The sequence below is a fragment of the Myxine glutinosa genome, chromosome 5 (genome assembly GCF_964187855.1).
Source record: "Myxine glutinosa chromosome 5, kmMyxGlut1.1, whole genome shotgun sequence".
NCBI lineage: Eukaryota > Metazoa > Chordata > Myxini > Myxiniformes > Myxinidae > Myxine > Myxine glutinosa.
Window position 1 is genome coordinate 171,141,721 of NC_136265.1, and position 16,023 is coordinate 171,157,743.

The following is a 16,023-nucleotide window of genomic DNA, read 5'->3' on the forward strand; positions in this document are numbered from 1 at the left end:
AGCAGTCTGTGTTAATGTAGGGGATTTCATAGAATTCCCTATGCTAATGGTGACAGCAGTGACACTCTCATTGGCATCTGACTGTCTGACTAAAGTATCAACTGTTGACCATATCCCATGTTTGGCCTTGGCAAAGCATTCTCTCAGAATGAGGCTTATTGTCAACTTGGAGCGGTATTATGAGTTATCCTGTCCCTCGTGGAAAGTATATTAAGCTGAATTTGGGTTGGTGCTGCCTGAGATGTTGGTGCGGGCTGTGCATGATTGTAATGACTGTGATGTCATCCATGCTGGCGTTACTGTCCTACACGCCACTTCAGCATCTTCCATGCATGTATTAATTTTATCTATAGTTAATAAATCTCTTGTAAACTGTCCGAGTTGAGACGAGGTGCTTATTAAACCCACGACATTAATGGATACCTCTGATGGTAAAATAATATTACTGGTTTTCAGGGGATAAAATCCATGATTCAGGCATTGTATTTAAGTTTAAATAAGCCTGTCCCTTTTCCACTGCACTGAAGATGAAATGAAACTGAAAACCTTAACTGTCTTTTTTTAACCAATATATTTTCCTCTTTAAAGTAACACATGTAATGCATTTAGGTTTGTATTAAACCAACAGACACCAACGTTCATGAAAGTGAGAAAAGAAAGTGAGAGAAGGGGCAGAGTAGGGGCCAGACAAAGCAAAGGGACAAGGACAGACACACAGCACAATTAATCTCAAGTTTTACTTGCATAGTACATAAGAAAATATCTCATCGTTTTTGGTTAAATAGGAGAAATATATATTTGAAATATTAATAAAATAATTGCCACCAGAAGAAGACACCCTGAGCACTTCATCTTTTGGATGCAGCAAATGGCTGCAAGTAACATCATTGGCTGAAGGAGTGAGGAGAGGAGGGGGCATGGCTGTGCCACTGACGCAGTACCCTCTCTTTAGGTTAGAGCAGGAATTTGGAATTTGACCAAGGTGCAGGCAATAAACTTGCCTATTCTCCACAAAGAACACCGTGGGATCTTTCACGTCCACCAACTAATGCTGGCAGACAGGACTCCCGTTTAACGTCCATGCAAGGGACGGCACACATTGATGAATGCCTGCGAGACGAGGAATGACAGTTTGTTGCTGAAACGAGATTCAAACCCAGACTAGCAGGCTCAGAGGCAAGTATGTATACCTCTAAGCTATCCTGCCAGCCCAATCTGAACCCAACCAAGTCCTAGCCTTGTATAATGCAAGTATTTTGGTTTGGGCTGCAGTAATCCAAGGTGTAGCGTACAGCACCATCAAGAGAACCAACAAACCCCTCAAGAGAAACTGGCTGCACCAAGAACTCCAGCATCAAAGAGTTTGACGAGGCTGGCATCGGCACCTCGAGATCGAGCACATGGAATGCAGGGGCGTAGGCATGGCCCAGCAGAGTCGGGGGGCTCTCTCCAGCACGGCAGAGAACACGGAAGCAAGAAACGGCTTGCCTACCGAGGGACCAGTGCAGCTTGGCAGAAAGGAGCAGCCTTGGAGCAAAGCCTTGCACCCGTTCCTCACTCCATGATACATCCCGCACATTTACACGCGAGATCGTGGGCAAAGGCTCTCTCAGCGATTCTGCATTCAGCACCTGGTTGGCGGAAAACAATTTGTTAACACATCACTGAAGTATTGATAATGTTAAGTGAAAAACTGTTGATAAGACTCCAAATATATATGGTTGCAATTTGCGAGTTGTGATGATTATCAACGTCACAGCTTTTCATTAAAGATGCCCACAATTTCTGGTAACAATTCAGCAACAGGGTTAAGCAGGAAGCCACCACCAGGGCTTTCCAAATACAGTACCCAGAGATAACATTCGAAGTACAATCAAGAACAACATTATTGCAGTAAATATGTCGTGGGTGAATTTTAATTTTACATTTCCAACTCAAACTTAACTGGTGTGAATCGGTTTCCACACAAAATAGTTTCCTTGTCTTCCACATTTTTCTTTCCCCTCTTCTACCATCTACACATTATGTATGCAAAGTGGGAAAGAGTGAATCTAGAAAAATTACATTTGAGGAAAGGAAGAAGGGGATGGGTGGTGAGAAATGGAGGGTAGGAGCAAAAGTCCTCACCCGGTGGAAAGCTTTCTCTACCGTTTACTCATAGCTCTGTGTGCGTTTGGGGGGAAGTTTACAGATTAAAAAAACAAGCCATTGGTGTAGACCGATGCGTGTGCTTCACCTTAAGTTCCCCAACCCGGAAGCGGAAATTGCCTCCGTGACTGCCTTTTTCCTTATTGGCTGTCAGAAAGATGTCCTGCAGTGTACAATTTTGAACCCGGAGCTGATAACACCTGCAATACACAAATAACCCCTTATATCTTGCTAAGGTTTCAGAATATTGGCAATGAAGTAAGGTTTTTCAGACAAGTCCATGGATTTATTCCACAACCTGAGTGTCCAATTGTTTCCGACCTTCCCGCCACATTTATCCAGCAGGTCTTGGCCAATCTTATCTCCATTGTCCAAGGATGTTGGCCAGTGTGTGACCCCTGGACGCATGTACACACAAAATGGTCACCAAAACAAAATGCATTCTTAACTTGGCATATTGCGACAGCAAAATCAGCCTTCTACATCAACTTCACTAGCTCATGAAGAGCATACACTATTCCAATTAAGCTAACTCAAGAGGAGAAACGACAGCTCCAAAAACACATTGAGGTTTCCAGCACCAGCAGCTTGAGCCTGACCTTGCAACGTGAATACGCTTTCCAGTCGACAAATGTCATCATCCAAGGTTGTGACGTTCAAGCCCAGTGTGACCCCAGTCCCCTGGTCGACTTTATAGACATACATCAGCAATGTCGTGTCAGGAGCAGGAACAGACAACCGCAATAATCTGAGTGTAGGTGGGGAGAGGGGGGATTTGGGGGAGAGGGAGGGGGAACAGCAGGTGAGTATATGGGAATTTTTGGTAAAAAGGAAGGGGGTATGGGGTGTGGAGAAGATGAATCATCTACAAATTCCCCAAAATGGCAGTAACTTTGATCTCCGAAATACCTGCACCTTGTGCAAACATTTATGATCGCATGTAAAAATATAAATAAAAAAGCAATTGCAATGAGCAATACATAGAATATGCCTCATACAAGTGATGCCATGTGGTCATGTGACTGCCATTTTAATGGTTTTATGAGTGGCAGAAATCTTGGTGAAGAGAGCAGTCTTCAAATACACTACTCACAATAAGTTAGGGATATTGTGGGAGTGAGTTTATTTTTTTTATAGGGGTTAGGGTTAGGTTATTGAAATCAAGAATGCTGTGTTTTTTCACACTCATTAATAACCATAGAATTAGGACCAACAACTTTTTTCAACATAATTAAAACACAAAATCAACCACACCGAAGAACCTGCCAATATCCCTAACTTATTGTGAGTAGTGTATCTGTTTTAACAGTTATTATTCATCACAATAAAGAATTGCTGTGCCCCAAGTCACATCGAAAGGTTTAAAATTCAGGATTTTCCCATTTTTGGGTACAAGGCAATACAATGACAGTTTGGATTGATGGGGGTAATGAAAACATGGACTCTCAAAGTGCATGGCAGGATACATTGTATGATCTCAAAGTGCATGACCTCAAATATATTAGTTTCAACTTATTAACGGTTATTACAATGGCCAAAGAATCAGATGGCAAGAATTTACAACTTAGCTAGGGTAACGAACCACAATTGGAAAGAAGCAGTGGGATCCGCAGGTAGCATGGATAGCCCAATCACCTGGACAGTTTATAGTCTCTTCTACTCCTTTGCAAATCAAACCAAAGTTAATAAATCTGCCATCCTCAAATAATATCTGTGATCTGCACACTGCATTTTAGAGCAAGTGCTCAAAGTTTCTGTACAACAATTTCAATCTTGGGAAAATGTCCATGATGCAAGCAAATGAGACAGGAAGAATATAAAGTATAGAAAGCAAGCAAATGTTTCCCTGCCTGGTTGTATCCCCTCGTCTCTGCTCAATAGGCCGTGCTTACGTCAGCTTTTGCGGGAAAAACAAATCACCGGTCTCCATTTTGAGCCGTTGATTTAATAAAAAATACGAGGAATTCATGCATATTGTCTCGTCCATGCGGATTGAATATTAAAGGATAGCGTTTAGTTGCCTTAAAAATGGTTTATCTGAACTGCAAAACTCTACCAAAAGCAACCAAATGGCAGTCATAAAACCAACTGTAAGTTTCTTTCCTCACTTCGCTGCCAGATGTCTGGTGTCTCGTCCGAGCTGACCCTCCATAAGCAAAGAGCACCCGCCAGTGAAGGCGTCATCACTGCAACTCCGTAGACGTACCCAGCTGCCATCATTTTCAACGTGTTGAACACGCCCAGGTATTTTCATACCTCTGAAAATAGATTCCAACTCTGTGGCTGTGCTGTCGTCATCCCGATCCTTTCCTCGTGCACCTCGCTCTGCCGTCGCCCCGGGACCGTGGGTCTGAGGTGGCATGTGACTTGTCCCACCGGCCACAATATCTGTGGCCTCTGTGGCATTTTTTTCACCACACGCTGTTGTACGGTCACTCGGTCTGTCCGAGGCCTCTGGTCTGGTATCTACATAGAGTGGCTGCACTTGCTGGGCACTGAGGTTGTGCCAAGGGCCGGTTTTCTCTATCTGGGTGAAGGTTGCATAGGTTTGGAGATTAGAATAGTGCAAAAAGGGTTTAAGGCAATGCAACACATTATACACTTCATTTTAGCCAAAAGGCCAAAACAGCATTTTTTCTTCAAAATGACAAGTCATATAAATCCAATGTGTTATATTTCCTTTGGAATACAAATATTTAGGATGGATTGAATAAAGTGAAGTTTATGAGCAAACCTATAGTCCCCTCTGGTGAAACAGGTAGGGGACTAATAATACTAACTGAAACCCATTAAATTAAAAACCTCGAAAATATTCCCATGTCACCCACACCCTTTCAAATATATTTTTGGTGGAGTAAACATCATCCATGTAGGCCAAGCGGTTATTTATTGTGCGATTGGCCGAAATACATTTTATTCATATCGTACTAAAATACGCAATTTGGGGTCTGTCTGTCTGACAATTTTTGTCCACGACACATTCGGTCATTACTTATCCAAGCTACACCAAACTTGACAGGAGGATTAATGGTCACACAATGAAGGTTGTAGTGAATTAATTCCCCCCCCCCCCACTCCCCAAGGGGGTTTCTTTGCCAAGGGGGTTTTCTGTGACCCCCCCTCACCCCCCCCCCCAAGTAATAACACTTATGAGAATAGCATAATATTAATGTTAAAAACAATATCCGCCCACCCGAAGGAGTTTTGTAACTTGTGATATCACCCCCACCCATCTGTCCCCGCCTCCCCCCCCCCTTCCTCCCCCCCCCTTCCTCCCCCCCCCCCCAGACACCATTACGGAAGTAAATTGTATCAGGAATTTAGAATAGTGAGGCACAGTCTGATCTTTTCAATTACCTGATCTAACATAAGTAATAGCAATAATAATTGGCAATAATAATAATATGGATAATAACACGACTCCCCATGCCGCTCCTATGTAATAGTATAACTAAATACAAAAACATAACAAGAATAGCACTCGGTAGAGCACATACCTCCGCCAAGCTGAACAGTCTATGGTTTCTATCCCCGACCAATAGGTCGGATTTGGACCTGAACCAAAATCTAATCGCCTTGTTGTTGTCACCAACCCAACTCATCAACCAAGTTTTGTCATAACTCGTCCACGACTTTTTGAAATATCGTACTATATAAAGTGCGTATCAAAAAAAAGGTAATTCGAATTCAAGGGGATCATATGCAAAGGTTATTTATTTTGGCAATTTACATGTGGTTTACTAATTAAGAGGAGATCCTCAGCTTTCCATTGATACCTTCCACGCGTCATTGCTGTCACACATGACCGAGTACATGTTCATTGAAAATTACAAGTTCAAATCGCATTTTTACAAGTTTGGCTAATCGATGCAAGTCAGGATAATTGGTGCAAAATGAACGTCAGATGTGAACTTTTCTCAGGAATGTGGCCTTTATGCACCCACACCTTCAACATGTCCACCTCCCCTTTCAACACAAAGCCTGAACTGCTCGTCTCATCACAGCCGGGTCATTGCGCAAAGCATCCACTTCATGTCGAATACGGCCCTGCAATTCGTCAAGATCATGAGGAGGGGTTACGAACACCTTGTTGTTTAAATGTCCCCAAAGGAAATAATCACATGGTGTGAGGTCAGGTGATCTTGGTGGCCATTCCACTGCATGGTTGAGGGCGATGACTCGGTCTCCAAAGAGTTCCCTCAGTCGATCTCGGACAGCGATAAGACGATGTGCTGGGGCGCCGTCTTGGGCACACCAGAGATATCCAAAGACACCACGAACCTGTCGCTCAAAGTTCTCCTCCAGCTGCGGTAAAACTTCATCATTGATCATCTGCAGATACCTGTTGCCATTGACATTCCTTTGAAAGAAAAATGGTCCGATCACCTGACCACTTCCACAAAGTCCCAAACAAACAGCCCACTTTTGTCGATTCATGTTGGTGTCAAAATTAAATTCCGGGGGTTGTCATGTCGGTGCATATTCAAGTACATTATGGGTATTGACCTTGCCGTCCATGGCGAAAGCAGCTTCGTCGCCAATAACGAGATACCGCAGGAAATTGACATCTGCTTCGCAATGTGCTATCAACCATCCGGCAAGCACCAGCCTCCTGGAAAAATCCCCTGGCGTAAGTTGATGCCGGATGTGAATCCGATACGGATGTTGGTGGAGGTCCAATCTTGTGATTCGGTTGAATGTTGCCAAAGGCAATCCCGTCCCATTTCGTCTTGCGCTGGTATCCCGAGGATGCTACAAAACTTGCTGCCTTTCTGCTGCAATGTTCATTTCCGATCGCCCAGTGCGCCTCCTACCAGAATTCCCCTTGTTGCGGTTGAGGCTAGTGCCATGCTCTTGGTATTTTCTAACATTCGCCCAGATGGTTTTGGCTGCTGAAGGCTCCCGTTCTGGGAAACATTCCCTGAACGCATCATGAGTTCGCTGCAAACGTCCAGTTTGGTGAAAGGTTGTAACCACGAAGGTCTGCTGTTCAGTCGTAAGTTGAACCATCTTTTCAATGACTCAGACTGTCTCTAAACCCATACACTGTAGGCCCATCTTAAACAAAGGATGACGCAACCGACGATTACCAGACCAGCTTAACAATTTTACATAATCAACTTGGCAGTCGACAAGTAATGCGTCCATTTCAAACTGTCTTGCACCGATTAGCCAAACTTGTAAAAATGCGATTTGAACTTGTCATTTTCAATGAACATGTACTCAGTCATGTGTGACAGCAATGATGTATGAAAGGCATCAATGGAAAGCTGACGATCTCCTCATAATTGTTAAACCACATGTAAATTGTCAAACGAAATAACCTTTGCATATTAACCCTTTGCATATTAATCCCTTGAATTCGGATTACCTTTTTTTTGATACGCACTGTATATCGATTTTAACCCCATCTCTCAATGGTCAAGATTCACTTAGAAAATATATAAAAAGCTAATCATTTCGTCCTTGTCACACACACTACATCTCCACCAAATTTCATCCGAATCCATCCACAACTTTTTGAGATATCCTGTTCACGGACAGACAGACAGACAGAGGTAAAAACATAACCTCCGGCCACCTTTGGTGGCAGAGGTAACTAATAACACTGGCAACAGCTATCTGGGTGTACTATCAGCTATCTGGGTGTATCTGGGTTTAGCTATCTAGTTAAGAAGAGTTGATCTATCTATCTAGTAAAGACCTATTTATCTAGTAAAGAGGTTGAAGAAAATAAAGAAGGAGAGTGTGGAGACCTCGGAAGAAAACACAACCTCGCCGGCAAAACCGGTAGCGCAAAAAAAAAGAAATAAAAAGGAAAAAATAAATAAATAAATAAAAGACAATGTAAAGGTGTGGGGTGAAAGTGTATGATGAAAACTGTATGGAAAGTGTCCGATGGAAAGTGTCTGATGGAAAGTGTCCGATGGAAAGTGTCCGATGGAAAGTGTCCGATGGAAAGTGTCCGATGGAAAGTGTACGATGGAAAGTGTACGATGGAAAGTGTATGATGGAAAGTGTACGATGGAAAGTGTACGATGGAAAGTGTATGATGGAAAGTGTACGATGGAAAGTGTACGATGGAAAGTGTATGATGAAAAGTGAATGATGAAAGTGAATGATGAAAAGTGAATGATGAAAAGTGTAGGATGAAAAGTGTATGATGAAAAGTGTATGATGAAAAGTGTATGATGTTTGTTTGTGAGAAAGGTTGAAGCCAGCCCGGTAGTTGTAGTTTGAAAGACCAGCAATACAGAAAGTAAGACCAGCAATCCTGACATGGAGAGTGTAAGATGGTTCCGGCACCACTGTAACGCTTCTAAGTCTGAACGGTAGTACGACCCTGAGCGGTTGCTGTCCACAACCTACGATCTAAAAAAACCGGTCCAACCAGATGGGTTATTTTTAGGAGACACCATCTCCCTACTGAATGGCCCTTGGCTCCTGAAGAGAGCTCATCCACCCTTTATCAGGTATTGTTTTTAGTCCTGCAGGGTGTCACAGTCACCCTCCCCACTGGCAAGCCCAGTGAGGGTCGTCGGTTTAGTCGCCGACCAAACGACCATGCGGCAGATGTTGTTAATGTTGTTGATGCAGATGTTGACCATGCGACCTGGTTGGAGATGGTTAGATAAAATAGGATCGTTAATCAGTCGGACAGCCCTGGCTTGGACGTGATCCAGAATACAGATGACTGAAGGAGCAGCGCTACTCCAGACATCGGAGCAGTATTCCATCACTGGTCAGACTTGCAATTTGTAGAGGGTGAGAAGTTGATGGGAGTTGAAGTAATTGCTCGTTTTGATGAGGAAAACAAAGTTTCTTAGAGGCAAATTTGGCAATATTGAGAATGAGAAGCAGCCAAGAAAGATTGCTGGAGATGGTGACAATGAGTACAGTATATTAATAGAAAAGGACGGCTGGAGTCAAGAGCTGGAAATAAGAGAAGGGGTGACTGTGTTGATCTTGCTATGTGTACGGAGGGTTTGAGTATTGGGCCGATAAAGGACAGATACAAAGATACAAGGTTGTTGGAGACACATTGGAGGATGAGAATTAGATCAGGACTGATGGAGACAACAGGTGAAAGTCAATCGGAAGCAAAATGGGCAGGAGGTGTAGGCCTACTGAGATTTACAATTGTTGAAGGAGTGGGGAGTGGAGTCATCAGAAAAGGAATGGACAGAGTTGTTCGTGTTAGTAGCTGTGAGGAGGTGATTGATGAAGTGAATTGGATTTGAAATGGGTTGAAAGTTGTTTATTGATGAGAGACTCCATGATTTTGGGGATATTGGAGGTCAAGGTAATTAGATGGTAATTGGAGAGATCTGACCTGTCACTCATTTCCAGGACAGGGCAGACATCGGTGTGCTTCCAGGAGGATGGGCAAATACCAGTACAGTCGGAGAGGGTGAAGAGCTTGAGGAAAATAGGAGTGAGTTCGGGAGAACTGTGATAATCAGCAAGGTCATGCAAGTGAGTGAGTCCAGCAAGTGAGCCAGCAAGTTAGTTCAGCTTGCTCCCAATAATCAGCAAGGTCATGGAATCAATCATCGCTTCTGACGTCAAATCCTTGATCTCGGATCATCAATTTGGATTCAGACCAGGTCATTCGACTCTGGACATGCTCCTTCTGTTGTCTCAACAATGGATGGAGGTCCTAAATGCCAAACAGGAAATCAGAGCTGTCTCCCTTGACATATCACGTGCCTTCGATATGGTCTGGCACCCCGCCCTGCTCACCAAACTCTCCTCTTATGGTATCCATGGAAATCCCCACGCATGGCTTGCGGACTTACTCTCTGGTCGTGGTCAATGTGTGGCCCTGAATGGTTTTCTCTCATCTCCCCTTCCTGTTCCGGCTGGAGTTCCCCAAGGCAGTGTTCTGGGCCCTGTGCTTTTTCTGGTCTTCGTCAATGATCTCTCCGACTCTCTGGAAAATCTCCTCTCTATCTCTTTGCTGATGACTCCACTCCCTGGCGCTCCATACCTCATCCCTAAGATCGGCAGTCTGCAGCCTCCTCACTCTCTGCAGACCTGGACAAAATCACAGACTGGTCAAACAAGTGGAACATGTCTTTCAATCCTGACAAATCTCACACTCTCTCTGTCTCTCCAAAAAGACAAATTGGACAACCCTCCCATCTACTTTCTCAACAATCCTCTTCAAGAAGTTCTGTCACTCAAGCTTTTGGATCTCACTATCTGCCATGATCTTTCCTGGGAAAAACAACATTTCCGAGCTGGCCTCCAAAGCCAGTCGAAGACTGGGCATCCTCCATCGTGTGAAGTCCTTCCTTGGCACACCTGAGCTCCTCACCACATACAAGGCTTTCATCCGCAGCTCAATGGAATACTGTTCCCCCCTCTGGGCTTGTGCTCCTGCCTCACACCTAGCTCGGCTTCACGCTGTTGAAACCAAAGCTTTCAGAATCATTGGAATCTCCCGCGATGATGCTAACTCCGAGGGCCTCTCACTCACTCACCGCAGGCAGGTTGGTGGTCTTTGTCTTCTACCGACTCCTCTCCAGCCTTGCTTCCCCTGCTCTCTCTGTGCTGTCCCCCAAATATCCCTACAGGTCGCACAAGATCTGCCAGCAACCCTCTTCTGGTTAAACTGCCAAAATCAAGACTCTCTATTCACCTCCACTCTTTCATTCTTCTTTTCTCCCACCTCTGGAACAAACTCCCTCACTCTCTTCAATCCCACTCCTCCCTCCAGGTCTTTAAAACAGCTGTTCACCACCATCTCTTGTCTTCCCCCATCCAAAACCTTGATCTTTTCTACCCCAGTTAATTCACCCCAAATCCACTTTTTTTGAAATACAGACTTCTTTCCTGGAAGTCCTAGCAGTGTCCATGTGTTGTTTTTTTTTAACCTCTCCCGCCCCCCCCCCCCCTCGCATGCCTCCTCCCCCCAAGCCCTCTCCCTCCCACAGATCTCCCAGTGTCCCTGCTCTCCATCTTGTTCTCCCACTGCCTTTAGCATATGTTTTATGTGTCAGTTTGTCTTTTTGTGATCAATGTTAGCTCAATACACGAGCCTTGATCTTGTATACAAACAAAAGGAAAAAAAAGAACAGTGTTTGAGGACAATAGCAGGAATGGCATCTGAACCATTGTCTTTCTCGGTGACAAAGGAGAGCAAAGTCTAGTGAACTTTGCAAGTGGAAATTTGGTGACCGGCATATGGGAGTTGGATTTAGGAAAACCAGGAATTATTTTAGAGTCATCCAGAGTAGAGTTCACTGCAAACTGAGAGGCAAAGATGTTGGCTTTGGATTTAGGAGAGCTGGAAATGGAGCCACCAGGGTCCCAGAGATGAGGAAAAGACAGGAGTTGGTGCAGATGCACTTGGCCAAAGACGATGTGAAGGCCAGTTTGAGAAAGGCAGCTTTAGTTGTGGAGATGATGTGCTTGCAGTTGTTGCAGGAAGCCACATAAGCACTACGTATATCATCTGAAGGTGTAACTTTCCAGGCTTAAAAGAGGCAGTTTTTCAAGGAAGCCCTATGATGGGAGAACCACTTTGGAAGTGAGGCTTTCCCACATTTGGATTGATGCGGTATGTCAAGAGACATACCTAGAAGGATGGTATACCAAGACATACCAAGAGACATACCTTCCAGTGCAGCAGGCTAGTGATTTAGCCTGCTGCACTGGAAGGATAAGTGGTAAAACAAGACTCTTGCCAGGGGTAGTCTCCAATTGTCAATGGCCAAAGGGAAAATCGCCAGGAAACCTATGATACCACAGAATGGAGCATAGGGAGCAGTGCCCTGAAGAAGATAGGTGTCCAAAGTCAACAACCTTAGCCAATTATAATAAAGACAATAACTATTGTCGAACATTTCAGTAAAGTCAAAAGAATTTCAAATACAGTCATACCCCGTTTTACGCCATTTCGACCTACGTCAAATCCGACTTTACGCCACTCTTCTCGAGTAAATTTCAGTTCAGCGAACGTCATTATGTGCGACTTTACGTCACTCCTACGGACGTGAAAAAAATTAAACAATTTAAACAATTGGATGTTTTAACGTTTTAACGATCGTTGATCGTTGTTTTAACGCTGATGTTTTAACGATCGAAACAATTTAAAATACAATAAAAAGCACATTAAAAATATTTTAAAATGTACGTACAGTATACGTACGTGTAACTGCTGGTTCTCATTCAAAACAAAGGCGACGCCATATGCATTTTGTCCTGTGCTACGGTCGCGTGCTTGCTTTGCCTTTCGCTGGTATTTTTGTGATTATTCCTTTACTGTGTAAAGGTTCCTCTACTGTGTAAAACAACCAACGTAACGTGGCAACGGCGAAACATGACGATGCCGGCTTGGACGTACAGTATACGTTTGTATACTGTATATATATATATATATATATATATAGGCAGGACCCAGTACCTCCAATGACGGGGGCTCATAGTGCGAGAGGACTGGGGGGTGATAGTGGGAGATAGTGTCCGATGTAGAGGGATGGTAGCTCTACCATCCCTCACGTTGGGGCAAAGGAGCAGTAGATTTATGGGGTTTGGCAGTGTGAACTAGCCGAGGGCGGGCTAGGATATTGTTAGGGATTTAGAAGGATGACAATAGGAGACCGAGATTTAAGTAGAGACATTGATACAGGTAGAGGGGACGTAGTCAGATTAGAAGGATGTTAATGACGAGGGAAGTGCTTAGTATAAGGGAAGACAGGGAAAGCACAAGTATTAGAGGGAAGTAGTTAGTTAGATGATGCTGTGTGTGTGTAATTGTGGGTGCCTCTTGGGCTTGGTGAAATGAGGCATTGGTCTGGGATGACCGGAGAAAGTGTATGAGTGGTGTATTGAGGGCATGTGTAATGGTGTTGAGTGATTGACTTGCATGGGGTGCAAGTGGATAAATGGAGAGAATACTTGGTGTGTGGGAATAAATGGTGTGTGGAGTGAGTAGTGTGGATTGAGTGGTGTGGAGTGCATGGTGCGAAGGAGTGGATGGGGGAGGATGGACCCCTTCACGAATACCCGGGGAGAGTAGTTTAAAGTTAGGTAGAGGGAGTAGGTAAATTGTTTGGAAATTTACATCTGTGGTGCAGGGAGTAGCATGTTGTTGCTTTGAGGGGTGCATGAGTGAGTGGAATGGCTGGGCTTGTGGGCTTAATTAGTGAGTATGGTTAAATGGGCACTCCGCCACTGGTAGTCTGTCGGCCAGGTGAGGCCGCAGGTAGGCTCTGGGAGCCAGGTAGCGTTCAGTGCAGAGTTCAGTGGGGCCGATGATCCTAAGAGAGGACCCGGGTAGCCCAATGCCAGAGAGGGCATCAGAGGGGTGAGAGAGCCAGGAGGGCCTTCCCCGAGTTAGGGTAGTTGAAGGAGCTAGGCAAGCTCGGGTGGCGACTTCAGTGGCAGAGGTGCGCAGGTAAGTAGGACCTGCTGGTAGAGCCACATATCCCTAAGATCCACACATCCTAAGCCACACATCCCTAACAGCCCCGAAATTGTGCGAAGGCACAGATAGAAAAAAGGGGGGAGTGAGACCCCAAATTTGGTAGGGCACCACAGGGTGGGTCAATGGGAATTGGTTTTTAGAACCACATAGTGTAAAGAGGCCAATTGATTGGCAGGGAAAGACCCCGGGTAGTTTAAAGAGTTAATGTCAATTAGAAGGATAGTTAGGATGAAATCTCTTCACACCATCCACATACACTCACCAAGGTGACAGGACTCCACACCAGCTTTTGCAGATGATTTGGAATGAAAGACGCATCCTGACATGGGTGAGACATTGTGTTTATTCCATCTCTTCCTTCTTGGGAGGGATTGGAAACGAATTTGGCATAAAGGGGGATAGAAGAGACAAGACGGTAGAGATGGAATTTGTAAAGTGTAAATACGGGGAGGGGCAAGGGTAGTGTAGGCTGACATGGGGGGTGACGAACGGCTAGGGACGAGCTTTCTCCGCTCGCTCTCCCGCACCCCTCATGTTGCATTACCTTGTTTTGACGTGTACCCTTGCGCCCTTTCCCCCGCTAACCTCTGCTTTGTCTTTCCTCCCCACCCATGGACCCATATCCTTTGTTGAGGGGAGTGTGCAGGAACCCTGAGCTGTGCGGCTGCACTTTTGTAGTGGATATACCAAGTAGATACCCTTGATGCATATCCTTGAAAAGAACCGATCGACGTGTGCATGTGCACATGTGCATGGATTTGCAAATGCCTGCCTGTACGTCGTCGTTTCTGCGTATATCGCATCGTCCAAAAATAAAGAAGCAAGCAACTTCGACCGCTTGAGGAAAGACGGGGCACGCCTACGACTCGGAGGCAAGCGTCGATCCCCGGGGCGGCCGGGTTCACGGAACCCTGAGCTCGTTCGTTCGTCACAGACGACACGACACGACCACCGGTGAAACTGCTCGGACACGTTGGGTAAAGCACGCCGTGGTGAAGCGTGCCGCGGAGCCAATCGGCACACAAGCCAGCTCACGGTCGACACGTCCGTGCCGGTCACCCCGTTCGAGGAGAAGACCCGACCGATAGAAAACAACGGAAGGACTCCCGACGGGGAGCGGCAAAGGTTCAGGGTGAAGCCGCAGCCTCCTCCAGTTATTTACTCTAGTTTTACGAATTACGGTATTTGTCTTCATTTTAAGGCATTTTTAAGACATTACGCCCGGTTTACGTCAAAAACCGAGTTACGTCACGGCTTATGGAACCAATTAATGACGTAGGCCGGGGTATTACTGTGCAGTATAAACATTTCAAACAAAATGGCTGCCAAACGTTTGGGTCCCCAGCGTCTCGGGTAGTGCATCATAATCAAACCTGCAATACATTAACTTCAATTGCACCTTTCCGAAGGCAGAATAATCGACTGAACATTCAACCTTGTCACATTCCTCGTCACGTCACAAAAACGTCACAATCCCATGGCAACGCTCCCACTTAATACAACTTATGCTTGCTAAAAGGTAGAAATAAAAATAAAAAGAGCACTTTTAGCCTGCATTTGACAACCCTCCATGTCAACCACTTCTCCCCACAAATCACACCTCTCCATTGAAGTACAGATGTTTTCCATGACCCTGGCAGAATGTAGTTACCAAGGGCAACGTCGAGATGCTGTGTGTGGGAAGGTACTCATCGATGAAGTTCCAGAACCTGAAACAGCAAATGGAGATAAACCAAGAACGACATAAAAAAAGATTTCAGTGCATATCGTGTTAAAAGTGAATGATACATCGTTAACATCAAAAAAAAAAAGGAAAAAACTATCTGCAGATGGCACGTTTCTGCCACTATTGTAATGGTGGATCGTGGGTGGACATGTGGTCAAATCTTCCACCCAGACGATCACCAATTTAGTGTTGGATGATCCTCGGAGGCTGTATGCTTTATGCCAGGAAAGCCAAACAGAAATTTGCTTCAGTTGCTGGCGTACAGAAATTCCAACAAGATTTGTTGTCGAAAACCAGTTCCCTATCTAACGATGGGGGCTGAACCACTGCATTTTAAACCTCCTAACGAGGACTTTTTGCACCAATCCTTGCGCTGACCACGTCGTTAATTACCGCTCCCAATTTGAACCTCACAACAAGCCGACACGCCAGTGGGGAAAAAACACGATTTATTTTGGAATAAAGGGGAGGGAAGAAGAAGAAACAAAACGCAATGACAATAATAATATCTCGAATAACAATTTCCCTGCACCCATGAGATCTTGACGGCTTACATGCCAAATATCTTAGGGCCCAATTATTCACATGGACGAAAGACAGAGATAGATCACAGGACAGAAATAACTTTGTCCCTATGAGATGCTTGTTTGGTAGGTCACATTGGCGGCAGTGGTCATGGCAGGAGAAAGATGACAGGCTGGATCACGTCTGGGAT

General features: G+C 44.9%; 1 protein-coding gene across 2 annotated transcripts in view; it reads right to left on the bottom strand.

Annotated features, from left to right (window-relative positions):
* Nucleotides 1–552: 552 nt before the first annotated feature.
* The window catches only part of ENGASE (endo-beta-N-acetylglucosaminidase), a 96,263-nt gene continuing 80,792 nt past the window's right edge, over nt 553–16,023 (bottom strand). For both annotated transcript variants that reach the window (XM_068115567.2, XM_068115566.2), the window contains exons 8-13: nt 15,183–15,291; nt 4,257–4,675; nt 2,748–2,896; nt 2,447–2,546; nt 2,237–2,348; nt 553–1,631 (exon numbers count right to left, since the gene is read on the bottom strand). In XM_068115567.2, the coding sequence (XP_067971668.1) occupies nt 1,233–1,631; nt 2,237–2,348; nt 2,447–2,546; nt 2,748–2,896; nt 4,257–4,675; nt 15,183–15,291 (1,288 nt within the window). In that variant the 3' untranslated portion in view covers nt 553–1,232. The remainder of the gene's footprint in view (nt 1,632–2,236; nt 2,349–2,446; nt 2,547–2,747; nt 2,897–4,256; nt 4,676–15,182; nt 15,292–16,023) is intronic.